At 40.7% G+C, this 15,140-nt stretch overlaps 1 protein-coding gene across 1 annotated transcript; it reads right to left on the minus strand.

Moving 5' to 3' along the window:
• Positions 1-5,584: 5,584 nt before the first annotated feature.
• Positions 5,585-14,722, minus strand: LOC309564259 (uncharacterized protein; the record flags this gene model as incomplete). The annotated part of the gene is made up of 3 exons (XM_082268884.1): positions 5,585-6,465; positions 10,039-10,230; positions 14,662-14,722. 3 exons carry the CDS (start codon positions 14,720-14,722, stop codon positions 5,585-5,587), a joined length of 1,134 nt encoding a protein of 377 aa, XP_082125010.1.
• Positions 14,723-15,140: the final 418 nt, after the last annotated feature.

Genomic DNA, 15,140 nt, shown 5'->3' on the forward strand with positions numbered 1-15,140 from the left:
TAGCCTCCTGCACAGTTTTTTTTCAGGATACTCAGGCTGGAGGTCCCGGAGCTTAACTGGAGCTGGGACCCCAAAAGGATTTCTTAGGTGCTGTATTTAGACTCCCAGGAATGCCTCAGCTATCCAGGCTAGGTCTTGCTCCCCCAGGAAAGAGGCAGCTGTTCTAGGTCCCAACCCAATTATACCCCCTTCTGGTCACTCACTCTTGACCAGGGATTGGCTGAAAGAGTGTGAATTTGCAGGACAGGGTCATTCTTCCACCCACTACATCCCATAAATCAGTGGGACCCAGGGGAAAATAGGCGAGCCTACACCAGCAAAACCCAGAGCAGACAAATGATCACTTCTCTCCCAAACTACAAAAATTTTACCTAACATTAGCTGCCTACTTAGAGGGCGCTACACGTGAAAAAAAAAATTATTTTCTTTGGACAAAAGTGTGGCTTTTTTCCTCCTTCAAATATGCCACTAGTGTTATTGGCGATTTGTAGATCACAAGCTAGCCTGTAGTCTTGCAGTTTAAGCTTGTAGTTCAGGAGGATGGCAAGCAGCTCAATCTTTCACACTTTCTTGGAGAATGTATATTCACTTTCAAAGATTCCATGCCTAGCTGCAATTATTCAGTCATAAATATTTGCTCTTTTACTATGGAAAGAACTGTACACATATTGTTAGGAGGGTAACTTGCATGGAGTTTACTGATTTCTGGACATGAGCATTTTTAGTGTGCTTAAGGCTGACTGATGTATGTGTCAACCATGCTGCTTCACAATTCAGACTCCACTTCAACAGAATATTTGTCAGACGGTGTTTGGCTTTTGCCTGGAAAACTGCAGAAGAAATGTGCATGACTTGACATGGGCTTTACTGCTAAATAGCTGCATGAACTCCTATTCTAAGCAATAGGAAGCTATAATCGGCTGCAGCTATTTGCTGCATGACCAATTACGTGCAAATGGCCATCCATTGCTTTGAATGGTGCTTCCTGTCTGCAGCAAGGAGCCCTGCTTACAGTAATGCAGTGGGCACTATTTGGAAGTGTGAATTGGGCCTTCTTCAGTGCTGCCAGCAGGCAAAGGATTTGGCAAAAGACATTTGTGTGGGGGGGTGTCATTATTGTGTGTTGCTGATGGCTACTTCTGCTAAAATCAGAGCCAGGAAAAGGAGGCTACTATCCCAAATCTTCCGAATAACCTCCCGAGCTGTCGGGTGCAGGAAAAGCAGTCGCTCAGCTGCCAGCACGATAATCCAATAAAGATGATCCACAACTCCCATACATGCTCTTCATCTTTTCAAATTTATTGATGTGTATATAAATATATGGAGAAGGCAAAATGTGTGGGCAGTGCAACATTAAAGTATCATTCAGAACTGCACCTTGAGAGATGGCTCCTCCTCTTTATTACCAGGATACTCTGCCAAAACCTTTCTCCAGCCTGGCCTCTTTCAGTTTTGTTTCCTCCATCCTGAAAGGAGACATGGCTTAGGAAACAAAGGACAGGGGGAGGCTCTCGTGTTTTAACGCCCCATGGCTTTTCTTTTTTACACCACCTCAGTCTGTTCCATGATGGGTGGGGAAGGCTCCAGGGATTGGCTCTTATTTTTTTGGCCTGGAGAGGGTCAGTACCATCTCATTTCCTTGGGTGAGAGGTAGGGCTTGCTCTCTCCCAGCCTGTGTGGTGTGGGGAGGGTGGGTGATATCGTTTCTGGGAAGAAGAAAGGCCCCTGGCAGGCAAACGGCTTCTGGGCCACTTAAAGCGCAGGCAGAGCAAGTTGAGCAGGAGTTGGTGCAGAAGACATGGGCCACGCACAGAGGTGGTTTGTGAAACCACCTTCTGGACACCAGGAGCCACCTCCTCACCTCTAGAGAAGGCAGAAGAGGTGGGCAGCACAACTTTTTTCAGTAGCAGCAGCTGCTGTTAACCTTAACCATGCAAGAAGACAGTCATCTGGTGGTTGTGAAAAATGTACATACACACATGTTTTGCTTTTCATTTCAATTTTAAACTGAATGGGTTGTTTTTCAAGGTAAGGGTCCACATATACTTTAAAGTTTAGGGTGGTGGTTTTATTTTCCTACAGCACACAACAGTGTGCTATCCTATTACCTGCAGCTTCTGCTAACGCTCATATATATATATGAGCACATAATCTTTTGTTCTCAGCTGCATAAGAGGCTTTGAGGTGGAGAAAATGCAGTACATTGATATGATCAATGAATGTCTGTGGAGAGGGGGAGGGGTCAGCACAGCCAAAAAACTGCTGAGATGGATGTGCTCTCATGCCTTGTGCACCCAGTTTGAAATATTCTACCTTTTGAAGCATGTTACACCTATATTTAGGTGTAACATGCTCCAGGTTTGCCTATCACAGTGAGCAAGGGTCCTTCTGCTTAGAGAGTGGCTGCTTCAAAGAAAAAAAAAATACGACAACATTGCACACCTTTTTTGTTTTAATGTACCTGGAATGTTTTTTTAAGATATAAACCCGAAAGTTTACTTGGGCTTCAACTTTTCATTGAGGGAAACACGTTACTGTACCTTACATATGTTAGTGCATTCTGGCAGAGGTGGGGGACTTGAGTCACATGACTTGACTTAAGTCACCAGTTTGAGGACTTGAGACTTGCTTGACTAAAATTATTAAAAGCGGGACTGTGACATTGCGGCGGACAGATTGGACCCTTGACTGACATTTTTGACACTTTTGGGGGTACCAGTGACATTACTACAGAAATCAGTGCTATAAATATGCACTGTTACTGTAAAAATGACACTGGCAGGGAAGGGGTTAACTTTTATTGGTGATCAAGGGGTTAATGTATGCCTGGTGCTTACTAACGTGTGTGGGGGGAGGGGACTGTGTGACACAGGCACAGATCGCAGGTTCAGCTATGCTGAACCCTGCAATCTGTCCCTGCCTGTCACTTAGGAGATCTGCCGCTTTGTTTACACAAGCGGGCGGATCTCCACACTCCATCCCCGACGATCGGGGAAGAGCGGCGGTGATCACCGCCGCTCCTCCCCTGGCCCGACTCCCGCTGTGACTGAATACAGCGGGAGAGAGCCAGGGGAAGAGCGAACGATATCGAGCCACTTTGCCGCAGTAGGGTCAACGTGACCGGTCGACAAGTGATTAAAGGTGAAAATTGGGGTAGATCAATATTTTTACTTGATTTGTGACTTGACCAAAATAAATGACTTGACTTGCTTGACTTCTAGCAGGGACTCAACTTGACTTGCTTGCTTTTCGCCACAGTAACTCGGGACTTGCTTGAGACTTGAAGGTTAAGACTTGAGACTTGCTTGTGACTTTCACATGTGTGACTTACTCCCATGTCTGCATTCTGGTGCCATTTACTGTATTTTGGATAGCACCCTAGTGCACTAAACCAAAGCAGCTCTGATGCACATGTGTTGCAGGGCACCACAATGCACTGTTATACACTACTATGTGCTGCATATGAGAAAATGGTGCATTTCTGTTCCCCTGTGTTGGCAACGAATTCAGAATGAATGGGTAATCCTTAACACAATGCATATAAACACGTGACACAGTGTTACCTTACATATGTACATTAATTAAAAGGAGTCTTATGCCGCTAAAATAAATTAGAAAAGTGTTAACTATATTTTTTTTATATTATTTGTATTTTGGGGATATGTATATATATATTTATCCACTTGGTCATAATGATGGGTTTTTTTTCAGCATAATGTTAAATACCACTGTTTTACCAGCTAAAGGATTCAAAGTTCTGTCAAAGCAGTCCTGAGAAATACATATCTCTGGGTATGGGTTGGTAACCTTGCTTTTCATCACCTCCTTGCCTCCAGCTTGTGATTAGACAATAAATAAGGTGAAGAAGAACACTAAGGCAATCCTCACTTTGCTGTCTTCTTTTGTCAGGATGTTCATTGTCAGCATGTTCATGCAGCAGAGCCTGTTTGGCTCAGAGACCTCCCCTCTCCCTCTTCCATTCTGAGTGCCACTGTACAGGGGATTACAGCAGACAAATACAAATTCAAGCAAAACTACACTTGTTTCATTTAACTATTTGTTAATGAAATTATAATATAAAAAATCGTTAAATGAAAATATGCCTAGAGGTCCGCTCTAATTTGAAGGCTGCTTCTTATTCTGACATGAAACAAAGTTTACACACCCTCCTGCACCCGCGCCTAGGATTAGCTTTAATATATTTGTAAGGGTGAACTTAAAGTGTTACTAAACCCAGGATCCTCCATTCACTGTATCTGGTCTCCCACAGTATACAGAACATGGAAATGCAGTCATTTAGATAAATATAAACTGCTAAATACCTTTTCTCATCAGCAGTATATAGCAGTCTTATGACCAATGTCCAAACCGAGCACTGTTTAAAGCTTGTAGGAGGAGTTTTCACTCTCCTCTGACAGTCCTATGATGCTGCATGATCCCTGGCCCTCTCTCCGGACAGTGCTGATTGGCCCTGTGCTAATCACATGCACTCTCCCAAAAAAAAAAAAAATAGCAATACACACCAGATTGAGCATGGGCAGAGTGTCCCCAAGGCTCTGTCCTATCAACAGATCGACTGGGGACAATGGGAAAAGGGGAGGATCAGAAAAGACAGGATTAAACAGCCTTTTTATACAATGCAGAGGATTAACCCATTAGGTTCTATAGTGAGTATAGCACACATGCTTTATTGCATATACAGCTTTTACTTTATGTGTTTATAAACACTTTAAATTTGCTTGATAAATTTGAAGTACAGGATGTGGGTCCAGGTTTTTCATTTGGTTAACAAAAACATCAGTAAAGCTTATTGAAAAAAATGAACCAAATTCAAAATACTCAGTTTAAGGATTGTCACACAAATCTATAACATATATAATGATTTATATGCATTTAATGAAAGCAGCCAGACAAGAGCCTAACATATTACAGAAGCTTTATTGGACACGCTAATTGGGAAGATTTTAGAGAACACAGGATGCTGAAGTATTATTGTGTTTAATTACTAAATGAAGCTAAGAGGACAAAAATGGAGCGTTAAAAGAAAATTGGGTGGAATCAGTTAAAGTAAGGAAATCAGTTTAATATAATTTATACACTAAGCCCAGGATTTTTATTGTATTTAAAGCCATTTATTTTCATTTTAAATAGAGTATTGAACGGTTAACCCCTCCCTCCACCATCAGTTTTTTTTTTTTTTGCCATCTATGTGCTACTGGGGTGATTTTTCTTCACTTTGTGCCCTCTAAACACAACAGGAAGTAATCAGAAATCTCACCAAAGTGCGGGCAATTATCTATTAGATGTCACAGAAACAGGTGTTCTCATTGGAAGATCCCCCTCTATTCTTGTTCTGGAGAAAAAATAAAAAGTTGGGTTTTCTCTTTCTGTCTTGGTATTAATAGTCACCAGGACAACAAAAGGGAGTAATCCTCCCTCATGCTACACGGACTGTAGAGAAAAAAAAAACCTGACAAGGATTCTAACTCCACACCACTCTATCATAACTATCCACATCTACAAATGTTTTGGCTTTAGATACACTTAAAAATATTGTGCTTATTATATCACAATGAATAGCACATTATTTTTTGCTTGCCCTCCCACGTTTCCGGGGGCCTGCTCCCAATATTTGCCCTTGCCGTCTTTCTTTGCCAGCTATGTATGAGAGCTTAGGAAAACTGGATGCTATTTCTCTTGGGTGCCTTGGGCCTGGAACATTCTCTTGTTCTGGAGAATTTCGTCCTACATGATCAACATCGCTTACTCTAAAAACTAGTGGTCTGCGGTTATTGGAGTATTTGACATCCACAAATGGTTGAAAGCCAAGATTTGAAGCATCATCTTGTTTTTTAAGCCTTTTTCCTACTTCTGCTTTCTCTTCCTGCGATCCAGGTGCACTTGCACTGGGTTCCCCTTGATTAGCAGCTGATAAGGCATTTTCCTCCTCTTGATTGGCTGATGGTGCAACATTTTCACTTAATCTGGATTCCCCTTGATTAGCAGCTGATAAGGCATTTTCCTCCTCTTGATTGGCTGATGGTGCAGCATTTTCACCTAATCCGGATTCGCCTTGATTAGCAGCTGGTGCACCATTTTCTTCACTAGATGAAGACACCTCTTGATTGACTGCTGGGGCATTGCTGTCCTCAATGGAACTGGATTCTCCTTGGTTAGCAGCTGTTGCAGAATTTTCCTCACTAGATGAAGGGCTTTGGTTAGCAGCTGGATCAGCATTTTCCTCACTAGATGAGAAATTGTTGTCTGAAGCGGACTCCCCACTCTGCCCATTAGATGAGGATTCACTCAAGGAAGCTTTATCCTTCTCAAGGACTGGTACTATATTTTCAGTAAATAAGGGATTCTCTTGATCATTGTAAGATGCTTCGCTATTTACAATAGGGTCAATCTCGGAGATGCCTCGCCTTGCTTTTTTTTGGATACCATATGGTGCTGGAAAATCTGCTGTTAATATAATCAGACATAACAACACTAGTTAATGAATGTCTGTGTGTTGTCAATATATGTCAGCATCAGTAATCATAAGTTATAGCATTGGTCCATCATTATACAAGGTAGATAGAGAGTGAAACTTCCAAGATCTAACTCAGGGGTCTCCAAACGTTCTAATCAAAAGGCCAGTTTACTTGAGGCTGGGTTCACACTGGCACACAGAGTGGCTCACAGCAGGGGTCAGCATCTGTCAGCATCAGTAATCATAAGTTATAGCATTGGTCCATCATTATACAAGGTAGATAGAGAGTGAAACTTCCAAGATCTATCTCAGGGGTCTCCAAATGTTCTAATCAAAAGGCCAGTGTACTTGAGGCTGGGTTCACACTGGCACACAGAGTGGCTCACAGCAGGGGTCTGGTGCGTCCCTGTTCACCGTTTCATGTCTGATTTCAGTCCGAATTTTTGCCTGAATTCGGACCTAAAACAAGCCAGAAGACGCACAGGACTCCTGCACAATTTGCACCAGAGCCGATCCGGACATATGTGAACCGGCTCCTTAGAGAGCTGGTCACAATCTCCTCACATACGAATTGGATGCAGGTTTCCCCGCATCCAATTCACAATAGTATGAACTCAGCTTTAGACTTGAGAGGGGCCGAACTGTGCTCATTGGGAGTAAACAATCCTCATCATTGGTATTAGGGGAGAAAAAGCTGGTGTCAGTGGGAGGAATAGTACCTCATCGTTGGTGTCAGTGGGAGGAATAGTACCCCATCATTGGTGTCAGTGAAAGGAATAGTACCCCATCATTGGTGTCAGTGAAAGGAATAGACCCCCATCGTTGGAAGGAATAGTACTCCATCACTGGCGGCAGTGTGAGGAATAGTGCCACATCATTGGAGCCAGTGAGAGGAATAGTGCCTCAAGGGCTGGATAAAGGCAAGCAAAGGGCCACATCTGGCCCCAGGGCCACAGTTTGGAGACCGCTGATTCAACTGTATATCACAAAGAAAAATAGTTCAACAACAATCATAGGCTGCTGGCTGTAATAATGTATAATGTAAAACATAACAGAGTAGATAATTATTTTTCTAATGTATATATTGTTAAACGTTTCAGCTGTGAATGTCTTTACTGGCATTGTATTCTGTTACTGCTGGTCCCATTATCACTGGCAGAGCTTTTCTGTTCCTATGTATCTCCTTCAAGTTGCAGGGAACTATAAAGCCTGCTTGTGCATGCTACTGTGAGCAGATTATAGGCTGACATGAGAATGCTGTCTGCCTCGACATGCACATGTCTTCCGGAGAGAACAACATACACAAGATGTTTGGTCTTCCTTCAAAGGAAATACTTGACACTGGCTCCTGGGGCATAGGCAGCGATCTCACATCATCCACATTTACTAAACAATCATGGTACATGTAGCCCCCATAAATGTGATTTTATGAGTGAATGATCCCTGACCAGAAATTCAGGAAAACATCACACAAGAGGCCAAGGGATGAACCACTAAAAAGGGAATAATATGTGTTTTTTTTTTTTTAATTTCATGTTTTCCAGCATAGAAGAGAGATGTGGGGTCTTATAAGCCCCACATTTCTCCAATAGAGAGGACATGTCACGCCTTATTTCTATCACATGGGATCTTTGCATTCCTTGTGATAGAAATAAAAGTGATCAACAATTTTTTAAAGAAACAGTGTATATATATATAAAAAAAAATACTTGTTGGATACTCAAATTTTATTGATGATTCAGAGGGAGCCTAGGGAGGTATGGAAAGCACAATAAAGGCAGGTATGGGATGGTCAAGGAGAGGAAGGGGGGGGAGAGAAAAAAAGGGGGGGGTGAAGATGTCCTGCTGGTGTGCATATGTCCAACTAGACAAGTACTGTGGCCGGTATCTGGCAATAATGTCTCTGGGTGTCTCCTTAACCATAGAGAGATGTTTCCATTTCTTCAGCCTACTTAGCTTTTAGGCGGTATCTAGGAAATTCCATTCCAATTCCAATTACCATCAACATTAGTTGGGCATCTTCAAATTTACGGAGCTCTCTTTTACTTATATGTACTGTATGTAGCTGTTAAAGCGGAGTTCCGGGCACAGAAGTCATTTTTTAATAAACATAGCCCCGGGACAGTCAGGGCTAGCACATTCCACAATGGCTAGCCTCTGATCTGTCCCGGTTCGCACTTACCTTTTAGAAGAAATACTTACTTATAAAATTTCTTCCACAGCGTTTCAATCTCTCTTGTGGGCAGCTGAAGCCGGCGCGGTCCTCTTCTGTGTCTTCTTCCGCATCTTCTTGTCCCAGATTGCGCCTGCACCGGCTCCTCTCGTCACTTCCGGTGCAGCGCCGCATTCCTCCACAGCTTCTGGGCATGCCCAGAAGCTGTTTAGCAGGGGAATGCGGCGTCGCCCAGAAGTGACGAGCGGGGCCGGTGCCGTCGCATTGATTCCTGGGAGCGATGACGTTCAGCTCCCAGGAATCATAGCGAGACAGGAAGTGACGGGGTGAGCCGCGGCGCAGAGGGAGGAAGTACTCTGAGGTGAGTATTTACGATCTTCAATTAAAAAGTGAGTAAACAAAAAAAAAAAAAATAATAACTATCCAATTCCTTTTCAGGTAATGTCGAACTAGCGGAGGGGCACAAAAAAAAATATTGTTTTTGTGCCCGGAACTCCGCTTTAATTTATTTTTTTTGTTATTCATATGACATTTCTGGGATTATATGTCCATTATACATGCCCTAACACAGGGATCCTCAAGCTACGACCCTCCAGCTGTTGCAGAACTACACATCCCATGTTGCATTGTAAACCTCTGACATTCACAGACATGACTAGGCATGATGGGAAATGTAGTTCCCGAACAATTGGAGGGCCATAGTTTGAAGACCCCTGCCCTAAAAGTTACTTCATATATGTTTTTTCTTTTGTGGGACGCTAGTACTGTTTTGTATTGCATTGCCTTGTTGGATGCTTTATTACTATAAATAAAGAATTTGAAAAAAAAAAATGGAAAGCAACCCCCATTCCCCCCATGCATGCGCACAGTTACAAATGCATACGTAGGTTGCATTTGCACCACATGTGTGAGGTATGGACATGCACATTATAGCAAGAGCACTATTTCTAGCACTAGACTCCCTCTGTAACTCTAAATGGGTAACCTGTAAAAAAAATGTAAAGTGTCTCCTACAGAGATTTTTAAGTACCGTAGTTTGGAGCCATTCCACAAGCGTGCACAATTTTAAAGCGTGATATGTTAGGTATCTATTTACTCATCTTTTATATTTTACAAAAATTGGGTTGTTTATTGTGTTTTTTTTTGCATTAAAATGCATTAAATTGTATATTTGCTAAAAAATTGCATTTGAAAAATCATTGCATAAATTCCATGTGACACTGTGTGCAACACCCACCATTTTATTCTCTAGGGCCTCTGCTTAAAAGATATGTATAATACTTGGGGTTCTGAGATATTTTTAGCAAAAAAAAATTAAGATTTTTTACATGTAAGAGAGAAATGTCAGAATAGGCTTGGGAAGCAAGTGGTTAATATCATTGTTTCTTACCATTTTTTACACGTTTGACATTGCCTAAAACAAACTGTTTTGGTTTCTCAGGTGATTCTATATCAGCCTGTCTTCGGGGTCTTTCAGGTTGCGGTGGGACACCTAATTCACCTATTCCACCAATTCCACCAAATCCATTCCAGGAAAATGAAGGAGAGTTTCTGCCCTTACTGGGCCCAGGGAAAACGAATGCTAAACAAAATACAAGAACAAATCACATGTTTTAGCAGAAATGTTTTAAAATACTTACATCAAAATGTTTAGTAAACACAAAAAAAGAACATGACCGATTATTTAATGCAATAAATATAATATAGTGATGAATCAATATATTAATACAATAGCAAAAGAATGCCGGCTTGTTTACCAGGATGAAACATTAAATGTGTAGGAAAAAAAAACAATAAATTCTAGTATTCTATATGTACAATACAGCATACACAGTTTGGAAGTCTGGGTAATATAAGGTATAGTACAGTATACATAGTGTAGAAGTTTGTGGTATGCCGCTACATTGGTGCAGTCAGTGGAGAATTTGACCTCCAAACCTGGTGTATATTATGGCATTCAAAGTGTTCAATTTTGATCTCATCTAACCAGACTACATTCTCCCAGGATTTCAAAGGCTTGTCTAAATGTTGTGCAGCAAACTTTAAATGAGCTTTAACATGCTTTTTCTTGAGCAATGGAGTCTTGCGTGATGAGCGTGCATTACAGGCCATGGCAGTTCAGTGCGTTACTTATTGTTTTCTTTGAAACAACTATACCTGTTAATTCCAGGTCTTTCTGAAGCTCTCCACAATTGGTCTTTGGCTCTTTGACAACTCTTTTGATAATTCTTTTCACTTCTCTGTCAAAAATCTTATGAGGAGCACCGGGTCGTGGCCGGTTTTTGATTAAATGATGTTCTTTCCACTTCCGGATTATGGCCCCAACAGTGCTCACTGGAACATTAAGAAGCTTAGAAATCCTTCTGTAACCAATGCCATCAGTATGTTTTGCAACAATAAGGTTGCGAAGTTCTTGAGAGAGCTCTTTGCTTTTACCCATCATGAGTTGTTTCTTGTGTGACACCTTAGTAATGAGAAACCCTTTTTATGGGCCATCAGTTAAGACTGAACCAGCTGATACTTACAAGGGGCAGGATTGCTTTCTAATTACTGATAGATTTTAGCTGAGGTCTTGGCTTCCATACCTTTTTGCACCTCCTTTTTATTTGTGTGTTCAATAATTTTTACTTGTGTCATTCCATTTTAATACACATAATTTATTTCTGAACTTATTTGTGTTGGTGTCTTTGTATGTATGGATGCAAGGGTTGTTACCAACTTGGTGGAAATTTCATGTCAACAGCACTTTTAGAAATATATTTACCTAGAAAAATAGTGACGTGTTCAATACTTATGTTATATTACAAAAAGTATTGGGACACCTGCCTTTACATGCACATGAACTTTAATGGTATCCCAGTCTTAGTCTGTAGGGTTCAATATTGAGTTGGCCCACCCTTTGCAGCTATAACAGTTTCAACTCTTCTGGGAAGGCTGTCCACAGGGTTTAGAAGTGTGTCTATGGGGAATGTTTGAACATTCTTCGAGTAGCGCATTTGTGGGGTAAGGCACTGATGTGGATGAGAAGGCTTGGGTCTCAGTCTCTGCTCTAAATCATCCCAAAGATGTTCTATCGGGTTGAGGTCAAGACTCTGTGCAGGCCAGTCAAGTTCCTCCACCCCAAACTCACGTATCCATGTCTTCATGGACCTTGCTTTGTGCACTGGCCCAAATTATTTGGTGGAGGAGGGATTATGGTGTTGGGTTGTTTTTCTCAGGTTGGTTTTGATCCCTTAGTTCCAGTGAAGGGAACTCGTAAGGCGCCATGATACCAAGACATTTTATACAATTTTATGCTCCCAAACTTATGGGAACAGTTTGGGGATGGCCCCTTCTTGTTCCAACATGACTGCGCACCAGTGCACACAGCAAGGTCCATTAAGACATCGATAAGTGAGTTTGGGGTGGAGGAACTTGACTGGCCTGCACAGAGTCTTTACCTCAACCCAATAGAACACCTTTGGGATGAACTAGAGTGGAGACTGTGGGCCAGGACCTCTCGTCCACATCAGTGCCTGACCTCACAAATGAGCTTCTGTTAGAATGGTCAAACACTCCCCTAGGCACTTTCTCAAACCTTGTAGACAGCCTTCCTAGAAGAGTTAAAGCTGTTATAGCTAAAAAAAAAAAAGGGTGGGCCAACTCAATATTGAACCCTACGGACCAAAACAGGGATGCCATTAAAGTTCATGTGCGTGTAAAGCCAGGTGTCCCAATACTTTTGGTAATATAGTGTATGTTACCCGCTGTATGGAGGTGTGCAAAGTAAGTAAATGGTGTGCTGACGAAAATACTTTTTTTTTTTTTTTTTTTTCATTTTTTCCTTATAAAAACCAAGCAAATTAAAATATATCTATCCATATTTGCTACCAAATTTAAGCCTCAACTGTCCCAAAAAAAAAAAGAAGTATATAATACATTAGGTTAGACTACAAAATATGAAGGATATAATGTGCATAACTGGAAAACTTTATGGAAACAAAAAAAATCTGAAGCTCAAGGAAATTTAGGGAGCAAAATGCTTGGGGAATCAAGTGGTTAAGCAGTATTTTTGATACATTTAATCAGAAGCTATCCCAAGCTGAATGAACAGCGTATTAGAGTAACCACATTGGTCTGTTATCTAGCTCTAGTTTTGGTTTCTAACATTGCTCAGAGACCCTTTATCAGTCAGTCTATTACACTACATTCATATTCCTTAATTATTTGTTCTACATTCATACAAACCTGGTACATTGGTTGTTATGGATTACCTAATAAAGTGATTTCCAGGTTCCAGGGAAACATTGACGCCTGGAAGATTCCAAGTATGACACATGCATACTTACATTGATCTAAGCTGGACTAATGTATCTATGCATAAATATCCATACCTAACCTTCAGCTTTTATAGTAAAATCTAAACAAATCATACTTCTGCAAAATCAATCAGAAAGTAAAGGACTAGATTTAAATACGGCAAAAGGCAGTAATTCACTGCAACTCCAAGCCGCCTGAGACTTATTTTTTTTAAATGTATGCTGTATACCCAAAACTCTGTTTTTCAGTTTTGGATAGATTAGTAAAAGGTTAGAATTCCTGTCATGTTTGTATTGCTATTTTCATTGATTTCCATATCCCTTGATGGGCAAGTTCACCCTCTCTATATGTCCTGGTGACCATTGTCAATGAGACAAAAAGTAATAGAAAATCTAACATTTTACAATTGTCACCAGAACAGGAGGTGAGGGGAAAACCAAAATGGGGACACCTCTTCTGGTAGCAACTATCTAAGTCTCCAATTTTCAGAGACTTCCTCTCAGTTTTGGTGCATCTTTGGGACAAGAAGTTAAGCAGTATGCCATTCCTGTCTACATGCACGCACTCCAGCAATGGCTGCATGGCATTTCGTAAGGTGGGTTTCCTGACGATGATAACAGTGAACCATTCCTGCGTAACATTGAAACAGCTACTTGTAGTCTCTTTGTTTACAAGAATAAAGCATTGTTGTCCTATAATGGAAAGTGTTTGAACAAAGACCTTCATTTAGTGATCACCAACTATTATTTTAATAAAAAACTGCAAATTTGGAAAATATCAAAAACGACTTTTGAAATTACATTTGAAAGTTTGTAAGATATGTAGTGGTTAGCTTTGTATGCTATATACTTTATTTCAGCATTAGGGAACTGCCTAAGCCCCCGTTCACACCAGTGCAACTTGCCATGCGATTTGAGAGTTATAAATCACATGACAAGTCACACACCATTGACGACAATGGAACCATTCATATCGACGCGACTCATGTTTCAGCGATTATAAAAAAGGTTCCTGCGCTACTTTTTACCAATTTTATTGCAACTTGCATAGACTTCTGATGTGTGAAGCCACAAGCGGCAATGAAATCGGCAGTGAAAATCGCACTGATGTGCAGCTTTGAAATCGCACTGAAACAATGTGATTTCAAAGCCGCACCAGTGTGGACAGGGGCTGAGTGTGAATGTATCTGTTACTTTCTACTTCTCTGCACACACAAGGCCATCTACTCTACCTGAGTATTTGCCTGTATTTACATTAGGAAAAAACACAAAAATACATGAATACAGTAAATAGAAATTGTATTCTTTTTACTATATTGCAATCAACATGCATATGCATTTCAAATTAAATAAAATAATATAGGACTGTCAATTTACAAAGCATAAAAATATAGCAATCTGTCCAGCCAATAGCAAATCAGAAGCAAATATTTTAAGAACATTAGGAATATTAGGGATATTAAGAATATTACTAAGAAATTAGTTCTTCATTAGATGTTATTTGCTACTTGCTAGTGATCTATACACATTATTTTTACCATGCCAGCTTATTTATTGCATCTAAATGACATCAGTTATTTGTACCTTTGTATCTATACATGGTATAGAAAAACTTCTATCCTGCACATGGTCCTTGCACAAGGAGATTTCCACAGTTTTAAACGTTGCCTGTACATTGATCATATGATATAAATTTAACTTCCAAAACCACTCACCGCCATTGACGTATTTGGCCAGGCCAATGGCCACCAAGGAAAGTATAATTAGATTTTTCATTCCCAACAACTCAGCTTAGAGCTTCCCACTGCTGACTGCCAAATGAAAGTTGCAAAAAAAAAACAATCAGCATTTAAATGGGGTAATATATAACCCCTCCCACACATACTATACACTTGGAACTAGAGGAGGATCTGGTCTGTACTTCTATAAATGTTTCCAGGATTTCGTCTCTAACAATGAGTCAGTTCAATTGTTCAAACACTCTACTTAAAGTTTACACAATTTTCATTGTAGGCAAGATAAGCCAAGCAATGGAAACTTGGGTGGATGCTCTAGCTCAAATTGTAGGCTGGTCAGCTATGTGGTTGGAACAGGCAAGTGAAAAGGAAGTTCCCATGCTGAGAACTGGTAGATTATTTCTGTGTTAACTTTTTATTAGAAAAAGGGCTTTATAACTAGACTTAATATAAAAGGT

This window comes from Pelophylax lessonae (genome assembly GCF_965119305.1).
Source record: "Pelophylax lessonae genome assembly, chromosome: 9".
NCBI classification, from domain to species: domain Eukaryota; kingdom Metazoa; phylum Chordata; class Amphibia; order Anura; family Ranidae; genus Pelophylax; species Pelophylax lessonae.